General features: G+C 34.2%; 2 protein-coding genes across 3 annotated transcripts in view; both read right to left on the minus strand.

The window, feature by feature from the left end:
- LOC119836784 overlaps positions 1 to 24,795 on the minus strand; it is a 25,808-nt gene extending 1,013 nt beyond the window's left edge. The window contains exons 1-9 of one of the 2 annotated variants that reach the window (XM_038362253.1): positions 24,660 to 24,795; positions 16,318 to 17,577; positions 15,829 to 15,990; positions 15,369 to 15,570; positions 5,059 to 5,278; positions 4,146 to 4,273; positions 2,647 to 2,783; positions 1,594 to 1,678; positions 668 to 702 (exon numbers count right to left, since the gene is read on the minus strand). In XM_038362253.1, the coding sequence (XP_038218181.1) occupies positions 681 to 702; positions 1,594 to 1,678; positions 2,647 to 2,783; positions 4,146 to 4,273; positions 5,059 to 5,278; positions 15,369 to 15,570; positions 15,829 to 15,990; positions 16,318 to 17,577; positions 24,660 to 24,705 (2,262 nt within the window). In that variant the 5' untranslated portion in view covers positions 24,706 to 24,795 and the 3' untranslated portion in view covers positions 668 to 680. The remainder of the gene's footprint in view (positions 1 to 667; positions 703 to 1,593; positions 1,679 to 2,646; positions 2,784 to 4,145; positions 4,274 to 5,058; positions 5,279 to 15,368; positions 15,571 to 15,828; positions 15,991 to 16,317; positions 17,578 to 24,659) is intronic. The other variant, XM_038362252.1, reaches the window with a different exon arrangement.
- On the minus strand, positions 10,292 to 12,171 carry LOC119836785. The gene has a single exon (XM_038362254.1). The coding sequence runs from the start codon at positions 11,917 to 11,919 to the stop codon at positions 10,963 to 10,965; it is 957 nt and encodes a 318-aa protein (XP_038218182.1). The 5' UTR covers positions 11,920 to 12,171; the 3' UTR covers positions 10,292 to 10,962.
- Positions 24,796 to 26,676: the final 1,881 nt, after the last annotated feature.

Below are 26,676 nucleotides of genomic sequence, written 5' to 3' on the forward strand. Positions count from 1 at the left end.
AAAAGACATAGGCTACGATGTTTTTTAAAAATCAACTCCTAAATTTAGGTTTAAATAGGGAATGAAAGTTTGTGTGAAAAATTGAAACCGCTAAACCGATTCCATTGAATTTCGACATAAATATTATTAATGACTTCAGGATTAAACATTGGGTGCATTTTTTCTTTCCATTTGAAACCCTAAATGGCCCAAATAAAGACGAGACGACAGAAAGGGGGGGGAATTTGACTGAAAGACTCTTAAATATTTATCCATTATTACCCCCGATTTATAATGTAAGTATATCGTTACTAATATTATAAATGCGAAATTGTGTTTGTTTGGTTTTAATCCTTCTTTGACGTCGCAACGGAACGGTTGTATAACATGTTCTACCAGTATATAAGTGTATAATCTATGACATGTTCTGTCTGGAGATAGATTGGAAGCAGAGTGATATAGTTTAGTTTTTATACTAATTTGACAACGCGCGGAACCGCGGGCGAAAAGCTAACTTTTTCAAAAAGTAACTTAATCTTTCTTTATTGCAAAATCAATCGCATTTTCATATAACAGACTAATTCAAGGTTCACTTTGCTTTCACGTTGAAAGTATTGAAAACTAATTTGTGCGCTCTCTATTTATATATAAGGGTTAGGTGCATTGTTAGTTAAGTTAAAAAGCATACCAAAAACATACGGCTACACGTCTGTGGTGTACCTCCTGAAATGATAAATCTTAATTGATGAAACTCTGCTGAAACACAGTTATAGAATGAGCTCAGCTGGTTGCTTTATTTTATTAATGAGTGATGCGTTTGTTTTAAAATGAGTATTTTATCACACTATCACACTAATATTATAAATGTGAAAATTTGTTTGTTTGGATGTTTGTCCGTCAATCACGCTGAAACTACTGAACGGATTTTGATGAAATTTGGTATACAGAAAGGGTCTGAGCTGACTTGGGTGATAGGATTTATCCTGTATAAATGCACCCTTGGGATAATACGGGCATCTTGATATCCGGACATAGCCGGGACGAGTGTTTAGTAATACAATAAGAAATGCTTGCTCAGATCATGGTTATCCCTAACATAAAACATTTTTAAAAAAATAGTGAAGTCCCGTGTCCCCTAGTGGGGTATGGGGCAGATGATATACATCTGTTTCACTGATCGATTTTCTTTATGGACAAGTAGGTGATCAGCCTTCTGTGTCCTGCCAGACCGAGACATTTTTTTTGTGCGTCCCCACCGGGATTCGAACCCAGGACCCCTCGGTTCTACGCTCACGCGTTAACCACTGTACCAAGGAGGCGGTCATAAAACATTTATAACGCTTTTAATTTCTATAAAATACTCGCATTAATTGACAAATATAAAGTAACAATTGCGAAATATGATAAAACAATCATCAAAACTAATGATATGATGACATATGATACTGTTTATAAGACAGTTTTATATTGTCATATGAAATTATGTTAAATTGATACGACTTAAATGCAACTGCAGAATAATGCGCTTAATGAGTACTTATGAAATTATGGCCATTCTAGAAGTGATATCGTGCAATAAATAGTTTTAATTTGTTTGATTGTCCTCTCGTTTACCCGTTCTGAGTACGAAGCGTGTCTTCATCCGAGTCGATGTCAAACATATCGTCGCGCAAGTAACTGCTGTTCGAGTATCCGTGATCTGGAACGTCATTATCATTAGAATATGTCATAATTGTCCTTCACACATAGACGCTAGCCTACACGCACACGTACACAGTGAATGTTACAATACATCCATGTCAAGCGCATTTTATGCGTAAAAGAGAGGGAAAATCATTAAGAGCTGGAACAACCTTTTCATTTTACGTTACTTTTAATTATAAATTGTAAAATGAAATTATAAATATTATGTATTTGAAATTAAGGGAAGTCACTGTCTTCTGAGATACAGGTAATAACCTAGTTCAGAAGGCAGAGCATCATTGTGAATGTAATTTTTGTCCTTGCTAATAAATAAATAAATAAAAATAAATAAATGAAGGTTAGCCATGCGGGCGGCCACTTTTACAGTAACTGTGAAACGATTGATGCAGTTCTAAGTTATTATTATATATATTTTATTGTGAAAATTAATGTTAAAATTGTATTTTTTAAAACAGAAAACCGATGGGAGCTTGGAGATCTACCCTGAACTCCACATTCGCTGAGCGTTCATGGATGACGTGGCCTGCCGTTTCTTCACGTATACTCTGCACACCTGTCTGTGAACTACAGAAGCGTGTAACACACCCTGTATGGGTCCTTGATATAATGCTCAGCTGCGGTCTACCCACACACACTGACAAGCATAATACTCGACACTCCAAGTCGGGCAATTGCCCTAATCGTCATAAAAATAAAACGTGAGATGTCTTAGTTTGAGTTTGAATTTGCCTTTATTATTGTTATATGAATTTAGCCAGGTCAACTTGGAAAACACAATTGATTTGTGAGCTAATGGTTTGTTTGTTATGTAATTTTATATTTTAGCTTTTAATTATATAATATTAGCTTTATATAAAATAAAATAATCACTTAGGGAATGCATCACTAAAATTTATGAAAATATAACAAAAAAATATTTATATGACATTTAAAATAAATGAAATTCAATTTAGGCCAACAAACCTTTGGTAATGTCATATTTGTCATCCGCCCAGTTGAAGTCCTCAGTATAAAGAGGTGGTAGCGTCTGGTGAGGCGTGGGGTACAGGTCTAGAACTTTCTTATCGTTCAGACTGTCGGTATCGCTGTATGAGGGCATTCTGGAATGATATTATAGGATATTATGTTGTGATTCTGAAATGTTATAGATTCTGGAATAGTATTCTGTGTTTTTCAATCTTAAGCTGTGGAGTATTGGGATTGATATAATAAATAAAATTCATCTATGACTATATGTCTACGTATGTACGATTGAAGAAAATACAATTATTTATAAAGTAGGTACATATAATATACCATCATTTATATGAAACCAAAACACGAACAATATTTATAAGATTTTTCTTCATCTGTGATTTCATTGAAAATGAATCAACACCACAGGCATCTTAATGGCTTACAAAATACAATTTTAAAAACCAATTAATCATTTGATAGTTATATTAAAGTTTCGCCTCCTTACTGAAAGCGTAGTATGGATATGTTTAAGAGCCTGTGACGCTGTAGTATGAAAAAAATATACATCGAAAGGATTATTACCAAAAAAATCGCGATTTATTATTTTTTTTTGTCATAGCGGGCAGCTGAGCTGGTGGTTCGCCTGATGGTAAGCGATCACCACCGCCCATAAACATTCGCAAAGGTAGTACCTCTGTGAATGCGCTGCCCGCTTTTATGGGGTAAGGGAAAAGGAAAGGATTAACGACTGGAAAGAAGGAATAGACTAGGACGGGTGAGGAAAAGGAAACGGGCCTCCGAATTTTTTTTTATTATTCTTTAAAACATAATGCAACTAACTTAAATTCAACACTTTACAGCAAGCGTGGATTTCCACACACACATTTCTAACTGTGACCCTGTAGTACGAAAAGTATGGATTCATTATCATACCGCTTCATCATTGAAGACCCCGTATATCTATGACTAGCTGTTCGCTCCGGTTTCGCCCGTGGTACCGCTCAGTGAAGTAGCAGGTTTCAAACGGTGAAGGATTTTTTGAAATCGATGCAGCAGTTTTTAAATGAAAACGTGGCAAAGATCCAAAAATACTAAAGTTCCTCTATATATTATTTATATATCAACATTAAAGGTTCATATTAAAGGTTTATATATCAACAAAGTATTATAAATTAAAAAAAATTTAACGGATTTTAAACGCGATTTATTCATCATATTATTAACCTGACGTTTCACTTTACAGCGTAGTCACTCCCCGTGACCACGCTCGCTGTAAAGTGTTCACGGGTTTAAAATTAGTTAAGAAGTTTTGAATTTCTAAATGTATAATACTCGCGTAAAATCAAACACAAGAAAATACTGTCAACAAAGATGTTGAAAAGTTGTATATGTGCATCTGTCGCTACAAACATGTTCAGGTGTTGTGTGTATGTTTAGTTTCAACAGCATCGTTGCTCGCGCGTTGCTCCACAAATGTTGTTGATACGATGACATGGTCTACTCACTTGGTATACTCCTCGAAGCAACTGTACCTCCACAGCGCGAAGGCGAGCATAGCCATGGAGATGACCACGCCCGCTGCTATCACCAGCCACACCGTGAGCACGCTACGGTCGTTGGGATATGTGAACTCCTGGAAAATTATTGACAGTTTCTCATACTTTGGCAAACGCAAACTTATCTTTTTCCAACAGGGAGGTTTAACATAACTTGCGAATAATTATACATACATACTCCTCTTTTTGATATATATACATTTGAATTTGATATTTGACGATATCGTTTTATGCTAAGAAGATCTGCAGAAAACGGCTGGAGCGATTCTCTTGAAATTTAGGGTGCATATCGGATAGGTCAGAATCGGCCAACATCTGTTTTTCATACCCGTTATTGATCAGAGTAAGGCAAGACATCGTTTGCCGGTTCAGCTAGTTTTGTTTTCATTGTAAGTTTGTTGATATGTGAAGACATCAGGAAATCTCAAGGACCAATTTTTTTTTATCAATAGAAACATACATTACTCCTGAGTGATATAGGCTACATATTTATTAACTACTAGCACACCCGGCCACGCGTTGCTGCGGCTGAGTAATAAATAAAAATATTAAGATTATAAATTATTGGGATAATTAATCGAAATAAAAATTATCCTATATCTTAAGTTGGACCAAATTACACATAAAATGCCAAATTTCATCAAAATCGTTTGAGTTGGTGAAGAGTTCATTGGGAACATACATCATGACACTGGATTTTACATATTATTAAAATACCAGGGTAAACCAAATAGAGCATAGCATCATATATCTATCACCCCGCAAAACATGTTTATATCGATATCTCATACTGCACAGGCCCTTTAATTACAAGCAAATTTAATTTAAATCTTATCACGAAAAAATAAAGTCCACATCTCACCACAACACCCAGCAACTCGAGCCGAACAGCAAACGGATCCTGCCGAGAGTACATCTCCCACATGTCCCTCAGGTCCTCTTCCGTAAGCCTCGTCTCCATTTCATCATCATCATCATCAACATACTGGAGGGGTACGGCGAACGTGATTTCCGCACACTGTTCAGAACCAGGCCAGTTGTGGAAGCAGATGCCCTTCTTTCTGATCTCCGTGATTTCTAACCTGGAATTTGTTAAGTTGTATTAATTAATTTTAAAGCTGGATTTCAGTAGACTTTATATAAAGTGCCGCAGATCCCAGATTTTGCTCGGATCACAGAATAAAAACTAACAAAAAGAAGCTTATGTCACTAACTGCGGGTCAACGATTTTTGAAATCGACTATTTATCAAACTTACTTTACAAAGCTTGTTTGGTAAATAGCCGATTAGTAATATATACAATAGTAAATAAACGCAAATATATTTTCTATTTATATAAGTATTGAAGTATAGATCATCAGGCTACGCTCAAGAACTGTATTTGATCATTGAAAAATGCTCATAACGTGTCGTGGTCACACTGAAAGAGTCACAAGGTGGAATTCGTGTAATGGCTTCAATAGAAACACTAACGATACGACTATCATAGCGACTACATACCGAAACCCATGTCGTGGCTGACATGCCGTTTGACCAGGACACATGTAATAATAAAAAAGCCATAACGCATTTATATTCATTAGTTTATCATGTTGGAAAAGATCCGATTTCCACTAGGAGTCAAATCTCGGACTCACCAGCTGTTGTACCTATTAATACTGCCGTAGTCTATTTAGTAACAGATGAAAATCAAATTTATGCTCACGTAATAAGATTAATATTACCTAGAAACCTTTTCCAAGAATGATAAGTTCTATTATATTAAACGCGACATGAGCTTACATACTGTAAATGTAAGAATTCATTTATTAAATATGTATACTAGCTCATCCCACGCGGCTTCGCCTGGGTAGTTTCCGTTACCGTGAAATTTATGAAAGTGTACGTAATTATCCTATGACCTTTATGTCTCAAACTCTGGCTACATTCATATCAGTTTAGGCCTTAGGGAAATTATGATTTAAGAATGATTCATCATTATCATCATCATCAGCCCAGATATGTTGCCACTGCTGGGACATAGGCCTCTTATGTGGGCTCAGGCCATAATCCACCACGTTAGACAAGTGCGGGTTGGCAGATGTCACATGTCGTCAAACTTTTGATTCTTGGACATGCCGGTTTCCTCACGATGTTTTCCTTCACCGTTTTAAGAACGATTCATAGTTTAAAAATTAAAGAATATATTGCGAATCTAGAAATCTCTCTAATGCGCGAAATTAATATTGTTCAAATAGACATAATATCAATGTTATGATTTAGAATTCAAGAAGTTTGTAAGTCTACATATATTTACATCGAATATATGAATAAATGCGCCGATAAGATAGTCCTCGTGTTAGTCCTTATATACATATATAATATATATCTGAGATCAATATACTAAGCAACATATAAGTACATTACAAAGGCATTCCATTTATACGACTAACGCAGTGAAGTCTCAAATGTAGGGCTGGCTCTTACTTAAAAAGTTTTTATATAAATGCGAACGTATATTGAGGCATAAAATAATAACATAACATATTGAATATAAACAATTTTTAACAGACTAACAAAATTCTTTGCCTAGATGGACAGTAATTCATATGTTTATATATTTGTTTAGATTTATAAATCTAGGATAGGATATTTACGATCATGCCTTTTCTGCTTAACCTATTCGAAACGTCTAGAATTTTCCAGGCTATATGGCAGCCCTAGAAGCAGAATACGCATACCTGCAGAGGTATCCACTTCCCTATCACAATTTGGACCCGTGCCAGAGTCGCTACGTAACGAAACACTGCATTGTTGCTGTGATAACGCTTTCATATATGGACTATGCTAGACACACATACAGGTTAGCTGGGTAAGGTCATTCTCTAATGGCTAACCCTTTATATATGATTTTGCTGAGCCGGTAAAATAGTATCGATCTATATAAATCTAACAACCAAATATAGTGAGAAATTATTCGTGCATTCTCTAAGTTTTTAGTTTTTTTGTTCTACATTACACATAAAATACGATGCAAATATTAAAACTAAAATTAAATAAATTATTACAAGAATTATACGACACCAAAAAGTAATTAATTAAACAGCTCATAAGCAAATATAATATTACCTACATTAAATATCACTGTCAATACATAAGAGTGAAGAATAAACGGAATTTTTAACTAGAACAGGAAAAAACATCAGTAGCCCATCGTTACATAAAATAGGATGTAACATCTTTAAAATTAGATACTAAGTGATTAGGCCAATTACCTCCCGGCCTATAAATAGCTTTAATTACACATCTCCCCGCAGCGCTCGGTCTATTTTAGATCTAATTTAACACTTGAGTGCATTTCTTAGATAATTTTTGTGGCAAGCGAAACTCAACTCTGTTCATTAGATTTTTAAGTGTTTTTTTCAATAATATTTGAAGGTACAAGGCGTCCTATTTAATGTTATATTGAAAGGGTTATGGTATTAACGTGATACATAAACTTTTATGATTTCAAGAATCCATCATATTCAAGAACTTGGATTATAATATCTATCTTCAATTAATTTGAATGCTACATGGTCAATTGAAGCTGTATCAGGATACTACGAAAATTGACACAAGTCGATTAACAGTTTTTAAGAAATTTATGAACAGACAAACAACAAAAAATTTATTACAAACAGGTTTAATTAATTACGTTCAATTAATACAACTTTATATTTTGAACTAAAATATTTAAAACTTCTGTATATAAAACTATCAGTTATATCTAAGAATTATGTATTTTTGTATGTTTGTAATGTTTTCTCTCAAAGAACACTGGACCGATTTGAAAAATATCACGATTAGAAAGCTGCAACTTCACTGAGTGACATAGGCTATATACGTACCACGGGCGAAGCCCGAGCGAATAGTTAGTAATATATAATTTAATAATATGTGATAACAAACAGCATCTTCACCCTTAATCATAGCCTATATACAGATATTCTAGCGTAGGTTTCAATTCGAAACAGGTTCTTTTAAATCAAACAAGTTGGGCTGTTTCTATCTCTTCATCAAACTTGCAAATAAATCAAATGCTTCATAACATTATCGTAGGTGATATTTGATATTCTTAAGTCATTCAAAAATAAAAAAAAAAGCTTTTAATAATTTTATACATTGTTTCGATCGATTAAAAATCATTAAAAATTAACCGTTATTATAAATTCTTATTTTTATTTTTTTTTTATGTCATAACGGGCAGCTGAGCTGGTGGTTCGCCTGATGGTAAGCGATCACCACCGCCCATAAACATTCGCAAAGGTAGTATCTCCGTGAATGCGCTGCCCGCTTTTATGGGGTAAGGGAAAGGAAAGGATTAACGACTGGAAAGAAGGAATGGACTAGGACGGGTAAGGAAAAGGAAACGGGCCTCCATTATTATGGACAATTTCCTTATTATTATTATTGAATCATATTTCTTGTGTACATCATATCTGAAGGTATTCAGTTGCAATATTTCGTATGCGTTAAATTGTTTCCAATTATGGGCAAATATTTAACTTAATTGTAAATTAGTGTTATAATTGTCTCTATTTATGTACTAAATATAATAAAAGTGTAACGAGTACGGAATCTCCTTATTTAATGTTGGTTAAAATCTAGATTCTACGTATTATGTAACTAAGCCGAATACGCTAATTGGATTTTGGTCGGACAGCTGCTAGGTATAGTGTGCCTCACTAACTATAAATGATAGAGAAATGAAATCTCATGTGATGTAAACAAACCGATGATATTTTTGTAGCTTATTTATTTATACTTATTAATACTATAATATTTATTTATAAACTGCTCCTTGGAAACAGATTTTTTAACAGACGATAGAAAGCTTCAAAAGTCCATCCTACTAATATTATAAATGCGAAAGTTTGTAAGGATGTGTCTGTATTAGTTACTCTTTTACTGAACCGATTGCAATGAAATTTGGTACGTAGACAGTTGGACAACTGGAATAACATATAGGCAACTTTTAATCCCGATATTCCTACTTGATACGAACTTACGCGGGTGAAACCGCAGGGTGGAGCTAGTAGGATAATAAAATAACTCTGCATTATCACTAGATAGTATAAAACAAAGTCGCTTTCTCTGTCCCTATGTCCCTTTGTATGCTTAAATCTTTAAAACTACGTAACGGATTTTGATTGGGTTATTTTTAATAGATAGAGTGATACAAGAGGAAGGTTTATATGTACAATAACATATGTTAAACTACTCTGAATTAACGCGTGCGAAGTCGCAGGCAAAAGCTATTAACTAATAAGATTTAATGTAACAAATAAATATATTTTACTAGCTGACCCGGCAAACGCTGTTATGCTATGCTCTTATAATTAATCGGTATGAAGATTAGATGTTGAACGATTCTCAGGCCTACCCGAAATGCACAGAAATTCCTGAAAATCGGTCCAGCCATTACATACGAATACGAAAATAATTACAGTTACAATATCGCGTCAGTTTGTAATTTTTAACTTTGAACCACTGGGCATATTGCGATGTTATATTATATACATATCAAAGAATCCTTAATATGTATTATTGTAAATTTGTCGGGAAGAGTTGTTACGCGATTTAATATAATGCAATCTCGGTAGTACATAATATATCTGAAACCATATTAATATTGCATTTAATAATGCGCAGTAAAATGTATATTGATTTTATTTTCGGCTAAAACAAAGCTTAGAAATCATCATAGTTCTTAATACAGGTCTTTAAAAGCGTCTACGACACATTGTATAAACAATAAGATTATAAGATAAGTAAAATAGCTGTAACGACTCACCAATTTCGACAATCCAATCTTCATACACCAATATAATTAATTTATTCTAGTTGAGACGGATTCGCCTAATCGCATCTATATATATAGTATAATATTATTTTAACAATCCACTATTAACAATGTTATTATGTACAACAGCAAATTCTACATATTCTGTATCTATGTATTTAAAATCAGGTATATCATGTCCAGTCTTATATTTATTTACAGCAACTTATATTTGGATATGTTTTGTTTCACTCTCCCCGGCCTTCTGTACCAGAATTTCCACCTTTCAAAATGAAGACTAAAAGTGGCCAACCCTCATACAAGCTTCTCTTCAGTAAATTTACCCGGCTTCTTCAATACATCTAATGGTTCAACGTCACTTACGCTATTTACTCTAATTATAGAATCATTATTATTCGCGTTACATTCAATATTGTTTATCGTTATTTTAGTTTCTGCTTTATCAGGTTCAGATATATTGTTATTATCTATTTTTATTTTATCTGAGTTACAATTCAATTTCTTTGTGTTGTGCACATGATTCTCTGTTTTGTTCATTTGTGGATAATGATGTAAAATTGCTGTTGTATTAAATGTGATTTTACCATATTTAACGTATTCCGTAGGTCGTTCGGTTCTACTAGTACTAGGCTTATTTAATTCTAGATCATCTGATGGTGATCTTAATCTTATATTTTTAATAGGAGCTTCGTCTTCTTCAATTATAATATCTTTAGTATCATCTATTAAATCTAACGCAAGTTTCTTGCTCTTTCGCAAGTTATCCATATATGTATTGTAACGATTCATATCTAACGTATTACTTTGTTTCAGTGGCAATGAATTTGGCAATTTTTTCGGAGGGCGCTCCTCGGCCGTGTATCACAAATTCTTGTGAGGGTTCTGACTCTTCGGATTGTTTGTTTCTTTTGCCGCAACGCTGTCACGTGCGGCGCTTAGTAGCTATGTCTGAGACTGCACCATCGATATGCTCGTGGTCTCGGTGACGATCGTGGGCGCCGCGAACTCCTCCCGCGTATAGTCGTAGATCGGAAACTCACAGCACATCACAAATTTAAGGAATTTTGGCACTTCCACGTAAAACGAGGGCGGTATCGGTATAAAGGGTGACGTAGACGCCTTATAATATAAATAATCTGGGTTATCTCTATACTTTTCATCCGCCGATCGTTCGAGCAACGGTATTCCTGATAAGAACAATATAATGGCCATCGTGAACAAAGGCGATAATATTGCAATGAACTCGATACCTTCGATAACATTGAGCGAAATTATAAATATGCCCCACCAGAGGACTACTTCGCCGAAATAGTTGGGGTGCCTCGAGAGGCCCCACAGCCCGTCGTTGCACCACTTCCCTTGATTGGCTGGTTCTTGGCGGAACGCGAATTTCTGCAGATCAGCATACGTTTCTATCAACAAACCGCACACGAATACACCTGCGCCAGCTGAATCCAATGTTGTCATAGTTTTCGGCGCCTTAGGGTAAGAATGATGCGAAGAATTTATTATAATCACTGGCAAACTGACGATGTAGACCCATACGGCTTGAAATGTGTAGAAGACGGCGAACCTTAACGTGTTACTTTTGCGATCCTCGAACTGTTTGTCTCTGCCGATGTGGTATATCCTATATATAAGGTATCCGGACAGTCTCACGCCCCACAAACAAATGAAAGCCGTCACCATCAGCTGTCTGCTGTCATAACTTTTCAAATTGTTCCCTCCCTGGCCGAGGAAGAATGTTAGCAAAGCGATAATAATAAAATTGGCACCTCCAGTGAAATCCGTCACTTTGTCGCTCTGGGACAAGGAAGCGATCATGAAAAATAATATTTGCATCGCTACCGTCACCATCGCGCTAACTGCGAAGTTGTTTCTATCGATAAACGGCTCCATGGTAAATATTTGACACTATATGTTGGAAGTTTTGGCATCAGGGAATACTGTGATCGATGTCGTGGCGCATTGCTGCATTTTAACACTTATGTTAATGTCGTTTAAGTTCTAGTTTCGCTTGTTTGTCTGTTTTATCATGTTTGTCGACCGAGATGATTAATTTTGATTTTCCCTCGTATTGTATTATAATTATTTCCCCGTTTTGCTCGGTGCGATAGTGAGAATACGATTTTGAAAGCGCGGTGCGCTGATCTGTTCTGTGCGAGAGGTGGCTACTAAAATAGACGTGACGTTATTGGCGCATGCGTCCAGTTCGCGCATGCGTTGGCCAGCTGAAAGTTTTGGTGGGGTGTTTGTGAGGTTTGTGGGCCATTGTAAAACTTCTCGGCATTGTCTTTGATGTTGGTATTTCTGTTTTTGTCCGATTTTGTACGGGGGAAAGGATGAACGCAATTATGGCTGACGCATTGTTTTATGGTTTATATCTTTGAGATTATCAATTTTGTTCAATTAGTAATTGTTATTATACATTAAATGTGGTATTTTACAATTATTCAGTAATATTATTATTAAGATCATAATGGGACCATTGAAAAATACAGAAATTTAGTTATAATTTTGTATCTAACTTGGTCAAATAGTTAATAAGTGATAAATATGACTGTTTATTTTTATTCTTAATGATAACCAGTATAAAAGAACGTAGTGTAAAACAAGAAACGAAAGTTGTTTTATGTCTATCAAAGCAAAATTATTGAACCATATCACATGCACGTAGGTTTATATATATTTTTATATATTAAACATTATATACTACGGATAAATAAAATATAATAGTTTAAAAAAACTATAAAACACGCTTTAACAAAAATCATATTTTGCAAATTGAAAACTGGAATAATTTTATCAAATTAGTGTATTGTCATCGGTCCTCAATAAATCTACAAAGTTTGAACGAAATCTGGCCGTTTAAAGTGGGTCAAAATCGCGCCCAAAGAAGTCAGTTACAAACAAACAAACAAACATACAAACAAACAAACAAACAAACATACAGGTGAAGTTAATAAAAGCGTGTTAAAAAAACTTGATACAAACTACTACAAATACTATACTAAACTAAAACGATTATACTATACGATTTATATTGGAGACCAAGTGGCCGTACTTAAATAGAACTTATTCAGTTTATTTACGTAGGGCTAGTTGAATGCAATTGTGTTTTTGTAAATTGTATATTTGAAAATTGTTCTTTATTGGCAATTCATTCCTTAACCAACTAACGCTCCGCCCCAGCTTCGCTCATTAAATTATTGTATTGTCACCGATCCTTGATAAGTGTCCGTTTAAAGTGGTTAAAAGTCGAGTCTAAAGGAGGCGGCTACCTACATTCAGACATGGTGAAGCTAACAAAAGCGTTTTAAAAATGAAATATAGATAAACTATGTAGCTGCGCCCCGCGGTTTCACCCGCGAAAGTCCGTATCCCGTAGGAATATCAAGATAAAAAGTTGCCTATATGTTATTCCAATTGTCCAGCTGTCTACGTACCAAATTTCATTGCAATCGGTTAAGTAGTCTTTGCGTGAAAGAGCAACAAATACACACATCCGTACAAACTTGCGCATTTATAATATTAGTAGGATTTAGAACGTTATCATTCTAAGACAGGAAGTGATACTTTGGATGGAATCTGTTGATATCCCTGTAGTTTTATTATAGTGCATAGATATATCGCAGCTCAACAATTATTCTATAAATAAACTTGTTAATGTTATTGGGAGTCTTTGATAAATAACCAAATTTCATCTGATACGTTTCATATAAATATTTACATAAACGTCATGTGTTACGAACGAGTTGGCCTGCTTTACATGAGCAATATTTTTCAAAACAAGCAAGCATTACATCATGTGACAACAGCATTTTATACACGTGTTTTTTATATTGCTAAAATGCAAATATGGCGATGAGTAGCCATGTTAAACCTTTAAAAAGCGACAGTTTGTGGGGCCGGCTATCTGTTCTCACATATTAATGCTGTTAGGCATGCTAGGCTTATTGAAAATAGATAAAATGTAGATAATTTGAACAGTAAAATCGGCAATGTCTTGTGAAGAAATAAAAATATTGAAGTAACTGCAGCAAAGCGTAAGCAATTCAAATTTGATTTAATGATAAAGCAAGTTTCTGGCCCTAACATAAATCTGGCATCGCTTCTGCCTTCGCTCTGGCTTCACTCATGGTGCAGTCTTTAGCATTCAGAAATTAGGTACACAGGATCACGTACATACCGAAACGTGAAATATTTTGGAAATCGGTCTAGCAGTTCCTGAGAAAAGTGCGTTCAAACCTACAAACAAAGCTTCTGCTTGACACTACTGATATAGATTATCGCTTAAACAAACACCGCCAGAATCGTTTGCCACAATATATAATATATGACACAATTGCGTTTATTCGGTAGTTATGAGTATTTTTCATATATCTAATAAGGATATACTGGGAGAATAAGTTGGTCGGTTCTACTTATAATAAACTAGCTATTCGCCCCAGCTTTGAACGCGGCACACATATAGCCTATGTCACGCACCACAATTTGCACCTTTCTAATAGTGAAAAAATGTTTGTAATCGGTCCAGTGGTTTTGCGTGAAAACGTTACAAAACACACAAAAATTCTTTAGAGTTCGAATTTTTCAGGAGTACTTAAATACGCCATAAGCCAAGTTTTATCACGATTATCATAGTCAATTGCGAGCAAACCCGTTATTTAGCAATTAACACATAAAATACAATAATACATCCACCAGACACAAGGAATTGAAACGGAACGTCATTAATATAATCAATCCTACACACGCAATGTATTTACAAGTGCTATCTACTGATAACATTATATTTATGAATAGTTAATACAGATTAAATACAGCTGATAAACATGGCGAAACAATGGTAATGTTTATTGAAATAATTGTGCTACGTGAGCATATTTGTCTGTTGATCCTGCTAAATCTCGAAACTGCTACAACTGGTGCATTGTTTCCTTTGTTTCAGTAATTAAATCCTAACACATTTAGGTCTATCAATTTTTCAGGAAGACATGAAAATGAAACACGATTGTGAATTGAAGCGAAGGTCGAGTAGCTTTTAAAATCGAAGTCTCCTTATTATTAGATATAGTATCATTTAAATATCATATTATTTAAATACATTTGACTATAATTGATGTTAAACCTTCACTTCCATATCTATTTGTATTTATTAAACATCCTGTGACGATAAATGTGTACGGTTGCTTGCTTCGAAAAACCTAGAAATGATTCAATTTAATTCTGAAATGTCTAAATAAATTTTTACTCAATCCAAAATTATTGGTGATACCTTACTCATGTACCTCGTAAACGAAACCACCAGCTGCAGTTACTATTTCAAAGTCAACATAATTACTTACGTGGTATTTAATCCCAGCTCAATTCCCTTAGCATTAATATACATAGTGGCCATGTCAGCAATGAGTCTCCTGAAATCTTCCTCGATAGCAAAGAAACCATTCACCGAGACCCCGCCCAAGTTAATCGTGAAGGAGTCTTGAGAGGTCTTGATAGCTGGTTGATCTCCATGCTCTTCGTCTGCTACCACGTCTTGTCTAGGCACTGGAATGTAGTTTTAGATTAAATTCATATCCAAAATTTTCAATATTTAAGTTTTTCTTGCAAATGTCTTAAATGGCAATAAATCCACATTTTATTTTGAACACCTCCATTGTGTTTACATGTCAAATATCACAGTCCATACTTAACATCAATTAGTAACAAAGTTTCGATAAAAATCATGTAACTTCTGATCAAAAAAAAATATCTGATAAATTCATATTAAGCGTGGATAGTGTAATTAATAAAGATATAGCTCACGAATCATCCTAAGACTGATGCTGAAGCCCTTCTGAAACTGCATGCCCTGCATTGCCTCGAACCTAATAAACATTCTGTCGACATCAGTAAATCGGAATCGTCTCTCACTCTTCAGTGTGTAAGTGGCGAGGATACCATCAGAACTGTCCTTGCTGGTTTGACCTGGAAAGGACCTAGTTCTAGATATATGTACTTGGTGCCATTATCGCTATAATTTACATGTTTATCTGAGTCTCGTAAAGACGATTCACAGTGGGTAAGAATTGATCTAAATAAGACAGTCACTACGTCGAAAATTTAACTATTAAAAAACAAACAAGTAAACAAAACCTGATTTAATGTTGTAATGTAAATGTTGGGCAAACAACTCGCCAACTACTAACTATTTTTACCATAAGGAAATAAAGGAATTATAAACAAACAGAATTTCCTGCTATTTTTAATAATCAGTAATTCTATCCTACGTATATTGAGCATTCAATAGATTACCTGGTATGATAAGCACGTAGTCTCCAACGAAACTGTTAATGGCAAAGTCAGTAACATTCATCTCTATGCCGACACCGTTACCAGTGATTATATAATCTGTGATTTGGTTCGTCGGGTACGCACTTGGATAATTCGGTGACACAACTTTCGTGATATCATTAACATTCAAATGAACTTCGATTGTTGTTACTGGCTTCGATTGCGGTACTTTTTCAATTGAACTAGTTTTGTTTTCATTTTCTTCTGGTTTTTCTGTAACTTCCTGAGCGGGTGTCGTCTCGATTACAGTTCGTGTCGTTAATTTGTCTTCGAGTTGAGTTGTTGCTTTTTGTTCATCTTTTTCTGTCGCCGGTTCTGGAGTTTCCGTAGTTTTAATGTCATCTGACGATGTTGTGTTGGCTTTCACCTCAACAGATTGTGACAAATTGGAATCTATAGCAGACAGAGCATCATTCAAGTAAAATATTGGCATTTGCGTTGTTTTGCTATCAAATGATGCATCCTTTAGTGTTTCATCATCGCTCAACTTTTCATCAGGCTTGTTATCATCATTTACTGTATAGTAGTCAAATTGATTGTCATAATCATAATAGTTATCTTCATCTTTATTATCAACGTCAAGTCTATCCAAAGTGTCAAGCAATTCATCCATTGAAGACTTAAATTCATCATAAGACTTAGTAATCTTTCCAGATTTATTTTCTGTCACTTTCTCAGACTCTTGGGCGTTTATAATTGTATCGTTTGCTTTACTGTCGAAACTGTTATCAGTTTCATTCAATAAATTCTTTGTTTCTTCTACTATATCTTTTATGTCAGACACATCATGACTCAATGGTCGAATTTTCTCAAAGTCATTTTCGTCCTCTTCATTTAGAATCGCTTTAGTTTCTTCTATGATGTCTTCCTCTGGTTCTTTATTCTCATCGTAGAATTTTGAAATTTCATCGGATACGCCATTTTCCTTTTCTTCAGGGGCGTTTAAATTTTTTGAGAAAAAATGTAGGTCAGGTTCTTTAACATCTACAGCTACATCATCATTACGCTTGATATCTGCCTCGGATCTATTGTCTTCAATCTGATAATCGATTATGTTTGCATAATCGTCGTTTTCCGCCTCAGCAATAGAGGCCTCCACCTCCTTTCGAAACTGATCTATTTCTTTGTTATTTTTTTCACCGACCTCTTTATCACTTGGAATATATTCGTAGCTGTTATAATCATATTCGTCGGTCCATTCACTGTTCACATCAGCAAATACTGAAATTTAAATAGAAATTTAAATAGCTATTGTAGTTGTGTTAAAAGCTATCTTGAACCGAGTACACAAATAAATACACACATTTAATAACATTGAGAAACAATTACAGTTTTGCTACATAATACATTTTGTCCGCCTCCTTGGTGCAGTGGTTAACACGTGAGCGTAGAACCGAAAGTCCTGGGTGCAATTCCCGGTGGGGACGCACAAAAAAAAATGTCTCGGTCTATCAGGACACAGAAAGCTGATCACCTACTTGTCCGTAAAGAAAATCGATCAGTGAAACAGATATACACCATCTGCCCCATACCCCACTTCTTACATACATACATGGGACTTCACTATCACATAATACCAACTCAACTGTACCAATAAATAGATAGGTTAATATTAAATTTCAATTCAGATCACTGACATAACAGTGAATGATTTTTTGAAATCGATTCAGTAGTTCATGCGATAAATACATTCACACAAACAAACAATTCAGCTTTATATTATGTCTATAGATTCAATTAGTGTTCATTGCGTCTACTTGCATTAAAAAATACAATGTTGTAATCAATAAGGTACCGTATAAATTAATCGCGGTGAACTTACAAAAAGGCTAAACTTATACCGGTGCTACTTTCACTAATTGAAAAACATAGAAACATAAAATATATCCCTGATGCAAATCATATTCTATCTCATATATTGTCTATACAAATATACAGAAACTTCAGCTGTATTTATATTCGTGGGCATGTGTTAAAATAATCTCCGATCCGTCTTAGATCATACAGAATGCAATAATTCTCTAAATACCCCAACACGCAAGCGTGACCTAATTCCTTCCATAGCTCGACTGTTACGTGATAGACATTTATATATTATATATAGTGGTAGATATAATAAGCCTATATCTATATATAAGCAGTGGTGGCTCAATGGTGAGGGCCTCGGACTAAAAACCCTTAAGTTCTTGCACGCTCGCCTGGTCTCGAACCGGGGACAAATAAATTTATCTTTAAATTTATCTGCGCATGTGGATAACATCATCGCTGCTCAAAACGGTGAAGGAAGGTGAACATGGTGAGGAAAGCGGCATGTCCAAGAATCAAAAGTTCGACGACATCTGCCAACCCGCACTTGGCCAGCGTGGTGGATTATGGCCTAAACCCTCAGGGATGTCTGTGACCCAGCAGTGGGAACATGTATGGGCTGATGATGATGATGATATATATAATAATTAGCCCATATCACTTTTAGCCTCCTATCTATCTCCGAACACAAAAATCATAGTATAAAATCTCTCTGTTGCGACGCGATATAATTCTATTCACTACTACTTTATTCGCACGTCTTATAAAACCTGTCGTATAAAAGAAATTTTTAATTTACAAAGCCCATATTAAAATGTATGGGTTCAAAAATGCCACTATAGTTTATCGTAGATGAAAGTTGATGCAATGTACCAGCTTCACACACATATCTCTAAATCGCTCTTTTTCGACGTAAAGGAGAGACAAACAAACAAAATAACAAACTTTCCCTATACAATCTTAGTAAGCATCTACAAATATACATAAACACTTTACAATTTAATCACTAATAATCCTGGCCTTTACCTGACCCTAGTCTATCTCTTATTTTGTCGTTTAAATGTAAAAAATGCCAATTCGGTACTCGGACTCACAATAAAATATATATCTATGTAGTTAAACATAGTATTTTCTTGTGTTTGCTTTTACGCTAGTATTATACATTTAGAAATTAAAAGCACTCGAAACGTCGGGTTAATAATATAATGAATAAATTGCGTTTAAAATCCGTTAAAAAGTTTTTAATTTCTATATGTAGTTAAATATTAAAAAAAATTACACTCTATTAAATTGCCTTGCTCATATACAGAGCATTCGTAAAGATCCTGGCGATCCTTATCATAATAAGAAAATATCATGAAATTGTTGCACTGTCGCGAATCCTTGATAAGTGTACAAATTTTGAATCACATATGTCCGTCTAAAGAGAGTCAAACGTACAAACATACAAGCGAAGTTAATATAAGCGTGTTAAGTTTTCGACATTACACCGCTATTTTTATGAAGTCGGTAAATGCAATTATTAAACGCCTTTTCCGTTCCAATGATTACAGTTTTATTATAACAGATGTATATATTAAATATAAATAGAAAACATGTGATAATGTGTTGAAGGTCACTGTGGTACAGCGTTCTTGGTAACAACGTCATTTGTTTTGAAATCAAAAATAGATGTCAGCTTTCATGCATTGTAATTAAACTACGCACTATACTAGCTGTTACCCGCAGCTTCACCCGCGCGGTATAAAAAAAATTCTTGGTACAAATTTTCATCCCCTATTTTGGCTACTTGGGGGTGAAATTTATTAAAATTCTTTCTCAGCGGATTCCTACGTCATAACATCTATCTGCATGCCAAATTTCAGCCCGATCCGTCAAGTGGTTTGGGCTGTGCGTTGATAGATCACTGTCAGTCAGTCAGTCAGTTTTGAGGTATATTATATTCATACTAGCTGTGACCTGCGGTTGAAACCGCGTAAGTCCGTATCCCGTAGGAATATCGGTATAAAAAGTGCATGTGTTATTTCAGTTGTCCAGCTATCTACGAAGCAAAATAGTATTATTATTCACCAATAGATGTCAGGAAAAAAAAACACGAATAAAACACGAATATGACATTTTCTAAAAAAAATTCCTAGCTAGATCGATTTATCGCCCCCGAAACCCCCTATATACTAAATTTCATGAAAATCGTTGGAGCCGATTCCGAGATTCCAATTATACAAGAATTGCTCGTTTAAAGGTATAAGATATATTTTTATGTTATTACTAATAGACATAAGAATGTATGTTTAAAAAGTAGATCTGTGCTCTTTGACGCTCGAATAGTTGAGCGGATATTGATGTGTTTTGTTAAATTGATATCTAAATACGGAGTTGTAAAAAAGTCGTAGGTTATCGTAGGCTATTAGATTCTAACACAATATATTATTTATTGAAATAGTTATATCAAAATCTTCATGCATAACTTATAAAATGATCAATTTCCTCTTACAAAAACATAATCTCACATTATTTATTAAAAATCCTAGACTAATAATTGATTTCTATGTAATAATACGAGATATCAGTAATAAAAAACTACGTTATTTCTCTGTTCACTAAATAATGTTTTTTCTTTTATTGTACCTATTTTTTATTGACAGCACAATATAATGTTTAAAACATCATTATTTTTTAAGATAAACCGGATCGTCTATATAGATACTATATATTGCTTAAATAAAAGGGAATACGTCTCAAATTATGCACAGTCGGTGAAGAATGCGGTAGTCCGTAGTCAAATGCAGGAGAAGTCAGGTGCCAAAAATTATCACACGCTAGTCGCATTGCGGTGCTAACCTATTTTAAGCAAAGAAGCTAATTTCTTCTGATATTAAAGGCTATAAAATATGATTTATTTCAATATTCAAACATACTTTCGGACAATTTCTAGCGAGCATATAAGTACGTTACCTATTTCACATTATTTTATAGATTTTATGGATATAAAAGAAGAAATAATAGTTATATTTTCTGAAAATGAATCGATTCTTTCTTCTTTCATTAATATTTATATTTTACACGTTAAAGTTTATTAGGATGGATGTATGTTTGATACTCTTTCACGTGAAAACCATTGAACAGATTTTTATTAGCTTGTATCAGAAAACACTTCAGCTATAGGAGTACTTGCTTTTGCACGCAGGTTCATCGCAAACGAAACAAAACAAAAAGCATTCTTCAAAATTCTAGAACATTCGATTTTTGAACAATACAACGATTTACCGTTGCGATAAGAATTAACCGCCAATTTTCTTGTAAATATTTTTCGCATTTTATCTTATCGAGCTATAAAACGCTTATTATAATATTGTTCTACTCAATATACAGCTAATGTTTTAGATATTTTAACCCGTATTTTTATCCTAGAGAGGACAACTGAGCTGGTGGTTCGCCTGGTGGTAAGCGATCACCACCGCCCATGAACATTTGCTGAGGTAGGGCTGCTGCAAGTGCTTTGCCCACTTTATGGGGTTTGGGATAAGGAATGAAATGGAGAAGGTAAGGAAAAGGTTACGGGCCTCCGATATATCTAATAATAGCAACTATTGCACCAATTTTGTCTTAGCTTTCGCTTATCTCCTACCAATATAAACTCAAACTTTGTACGATTATGTTTGTTACGCATTCATTCGAAAACTACTGAACGGATCGTGATGATTCTTTGCAGTAGTGTAGCTTATGTACCATAAAAAACTATAAGCTATAGAAATATGAACTTGCATTAGCTGCGGTTTCGCCCGCGGATGAGCGTTATGAGACTACAAATTTCATTAGAGAAGACATATTAATTAAAAATTTGAATCTTTATTTAAACGTAGTAAATAATAATGTTAGTGTACAAGAAAATTTCTTTATTTGCCTTCACAAATCATTAAACTACTGAGTAGTATTAACATGATGAAGGACTAGTGTCTGAAATAGGTCGTAAAAAGACCTGTAGTACAGATCACTAGCCCCCCTCACGGACAGCACTACTCGTAGGAATATATTTCCTTGTACCACAGTCGGTGGACTAGCACAGAGGGAAGTCTTATCGTTTACATTTCTAATAATAGCTATGTATACAAAATTTTACCTGAAATGCATGTTCAATTGTAAATTGTAAATTTGTTAAATTTAGGATAAATAAATAAATAAATAAAATAAATGAGTGCTTAAGAAAGCAAAATCACATTAGAGGTTAGGAATACAATACAGTACAAAGGAAAATCGAACGTGCGACCTCGTTTATAACATCGAATACGAATAATATGATATTATTTATTTGAATGACGCCATTACCGAATCATCGCTTCAGCAAGAAGATTGCGATAAATTAGACTGTTTTTGTAGTTTCTCGGAAATTAAAACTATTAAAGTGACTTTTATTTACTTATGTTTGAACTAGATTTGATGTGATGTAATGTTAGATATATAATCAATATGTAGTATACTAAAATCTTTTCAGCAAAGCATCGTGACTATATAGTTAAGGCGTTTTCATGGGACATTGATTTTACATTTTTTATATCTTTTGATTGTGTTATATGTCAAAAGGGCTGGGTTTAATATTAGTTTGATCGTGATAAGAATGTTATGTAATTATATATTCAACAGGATGCTAGAACAGATTTGTTTTTCTTGTGTCTTATGAGAAAAGTAACTTTTGAGGTTAGTTGTTAATATTTTTTTTTTATTTGTGTAATTTATATTCAAAATCTGTAATTTTTGGCATGAATAAAAATTCAATCAATCATTGATTCAATCTTTTATCTATACTAATATTATAAAGCTGAAAAGTTTGTTTGTTTGTACGCACTAATCTCAGGAACTACTCATCCGATTTGAAAAATTCTTTCAGTGTTAGATAGTCCATTTATTGAGGAAGGCTATAGGCTATATATGTACCACGGGCGAAGCCGGGGCGGACTGCAAGTTTTACATAAATATCAATTTACAGATGTCTGTTCGTCTGTCGCCAGACATCTCATGAACTTTGACAGCTGAAATTTACAGATATGAAGTATTCCTGTTGCCGCTCTTACCAAAAATGATATAAAATGAGGTTAAGTAACTGATGGCGCGGTCTTAAATTTGATGGGTGTATAATTTTGTGCAGTTTATCTAGTAATAGCTCATTTGTGTAGAATCCTTAGTACAAGTCCGATCCACGTTTGAATGATATTTTAATATATACAAATATACTTATTAATAAATAAATGAAATAAAATGAAACAGACTGTATGGATTGATATTAAGCTAGCTAGATTGAGCGCCCGGCTGCACTCGCGTTGCACTCGATAAAAATCTATACTACTCGTACTATACAGTATAGTCTATACTAGACAATAATGTATCTTTATATTAATTAAATTGTTTTTTGAAATTGGATGATAAGTGACATTATACGCGTTCGAACAAACTTTAGATTTGTTTGTATGTAACAAACTCCAAAACGACTGCATCAATTTTGAAAATTCTTTCACCAATAAAAAGCTGTCTTATTCTTCAGTTAGAGATCATATTATGTGTTCTTACGCCGGAAAAGCATGCGTGAAGCCGGGGCGAAGGGCTTGTTGTGTAAGTAGTACATAGGTATATTAATTACTACAAGGTACAGGTAATTCAATACTTTCGAGGATACCCGCGTTGCATTGTCAGTATGCCATGACGTCACATAACGGAAACTCGTTTTAACATTCGAACTAGGTTTCCACACCTGACTTATATTATTAATTGCATGCAGATGTAGAGTCAAAAAACCATCTTATTTTATACTAAACTGTTTTATATTTATATTATATTATGTCATTAGTAACGTTTTTATGATACACAACTGTATACGTGTATATTGAATTTCATCAAAATCTGTTCAGCCGTTTAGGCGCAACAATGTAATGTATAGACACCAAGTGTACCTACTTCCGCGTGTATATTGATAACACTCATCAAGATATAGTTAATTCTCACTATGAAAATTATTATACTTGTTAGTAATTTCTAGAACATCTAGTATTTATCTATCCTCACATGATATTCTAGTCTACACACAGAACACTATTTTCTGCAGACATAAAATTTCCATAATATTATAAAGTCGAAAGTTTGTATGGATGGGCGGATGTTTGGACCACTTGCACGCGAAAATAGCTAATTGCATCTGTATGAAATTTGATACAGAGATAGATCATAATATTTCTAGCACATAGGCCTTTTAACCGAGTCCCGCGAGTAGTCTCCATTAGAACTTAGGTAACTTTCACCCGGGTACCCAGGCGACGCCGCGGGTTACAACCAGTAGACAATAACAAGCAACAACAAATTTTCCACACAATTACATACCTAATGTCACACACAAATGACAAGCAATTCGCAACAACACATTCAAAACATCGTATACTAAAATGCACCATAACATAATAACGAAAACATTAAATAACAATAAATAAATTGATAAACAACAAGCAACCAACCGTCAACACACAATCCGAGTAAAATGGCACTAAACAATACTCTCATGGTGTCGGAGCGCGCGTGCAGAGCGGCGCTTGATTTGTTTTAAACTGATAAATTCATTAACATAACATACATACGACATACTGAAATTATATCACATGCCTCGTTTACAGGATGCGCCTGCTATGTGCTGATCCAGCTATCCTTTTTCATATTTTGAGTTATTTTTGGACGGTTGCTAATCTATACTAATGTTATAAAGCTGAAGAGTTTGTTTGATAGTACTAATCTCAGGAACTAGTGGTCCGATTTAAAAAATTCTTTCAGTGTTAGATAGCCCATTTATTGAGGAAGGTTATAGGCTATATATGTACCACGGGCGAAGTCGGGGCGGAACGCTAGTAAAATATATTATTTGTTGAGCACGTGTTGTATTATATTCTGGCTGCTGGCTTATATTCATAGTAATAATTGTAAAATCCGATTATGTGTACAAACAACTCATGTAATAAGCTATTTAATTAATGTACATTTTACAATAACTATGAAACATAAGCCATACAATATAAGTCATACCACTAACAGACTCATCTCTGTTATCTTATTTACTTAAAAAAATATGTTTTTACCAGACGCGTGACTATATTGAAGATTTTAAGAATACTTATCATGATGAGAACTTAATAAAATAGCGAATTTTGGCTTATAGTTATAACCAATTTCATATTAAATATAATGTACGTTTATCTACATCTAGGTACACGAATATTGTAAAGAGGAAGAAATTGTATTTTTTGTTCGTTTGTTTGTAATGGATGAACTCAAAAAACACTGGACCGATTTTAAAAATTCCTTCACCATTTGAAAGCTGCAACTTCGCTGAGTGACATAGGCTCATATATGTACTACTAGCGATTCGCCCCGGCTTCGCCCATGGTACATATATAACCTAGAGCCTTCCTCAATAAATGGGCTATATAACACTGAAAGAATTTTTCAAATCGGACCAGTAGTTCAACAAACAAATTCTACAGCATTAACATATAAGTATGGATGTTTGTTACATCAGAACCTTTGACTTTTAACTTTGAAAACATGAAAAAAATAGACATAACTAAACTTTTACACACAAAAACTAAAGCTCAGAGTTTACTTAGGTGTTCTAGACACAATGAAAATATAAATTATGAAGTAATTAAACTAGATTCGTTTCAAATAACACCAATTTTAAAATAATAATAACGCAGCCAACACTAATCTAGCTGAATTCAGACAATATTAAATGTATAGAACAACATTTTTAATTAATTTTATTTATTTACTCGTGCCCGCAACCAAACACTACGTTTAATTACGTTTCGTATTTAGTTTCTGTTGTTTATTGTTATTATTTGTGTGTTTGTATGTGTCCAAATGCTTTTTCTTACCTTTCAATAACTTGTATCAATAGCTTATTAACTCTGTGTGTTAATTAAACAATAATATCGTCCAATAATTTCACCATTATCATACAGACATACATACTTACAGTCGTTACATATTTTGTTGCGATAATGCCGACTGATAACCTGCGATAAGGTGAAATTGATAGCATTTCTATATTTTGTTTTCTTCATTGGCTACATGTGACGTGGAGTTGTGGGTTGTAATGTGATCTTTTGTTGACCCCTGGGGCATGACGGGTCGTATCTAGTGGGGATTATTAATTTATTAGTTAATTATATAACTATTTTGCCAGTGTTCAAACTCGATCATTGTTTATGAAATAGATTGTCCTACTAATATTATAAATGCGAAAGTTTGTGAGGATGGATGTATGCGAATGTGTATGTTTGTTACTCTTTCACGCAAAAACTACTTAATCGATTGCAATGATATTTGGTACGTAGATAGCTGAACAACTGGAATAACACATAGGCATTTTATCGCGATATTCCTACGTGATACAGGCTTACGCGGGAGAACCCGCTGGGCGCGGTTAGTATAAGATGTTTTAAGAATTTGAAATACATGTTTTTGATAATGGATAATTGC

Source organism: Zerene cesonia, chromosome 25 (assembly GCF_012273895.1).
Source record: "Zerene cesonia ecotype Mississippi chromosome 25, Zerene_cesonia_1.1, whole genome shotgun sequence".
In the NCBI taxonomy this organism is placed as follows: Eukaryota; Metazoa; Arthropoda; class Insecta; order Lepidoptera; family Pieridae; genus Zerene; species Zerene cesonia.

Bases quoted from the DNA above. Each gene is read 5' to 3' on its own strand.
- LOC119836785 (XM_038362254.1), bottom strand. From the start codon at position 11,919: ATGGAGCCGTTTATCGATAGAAACAACTTCGCAGTTAGCGCGATGGTG.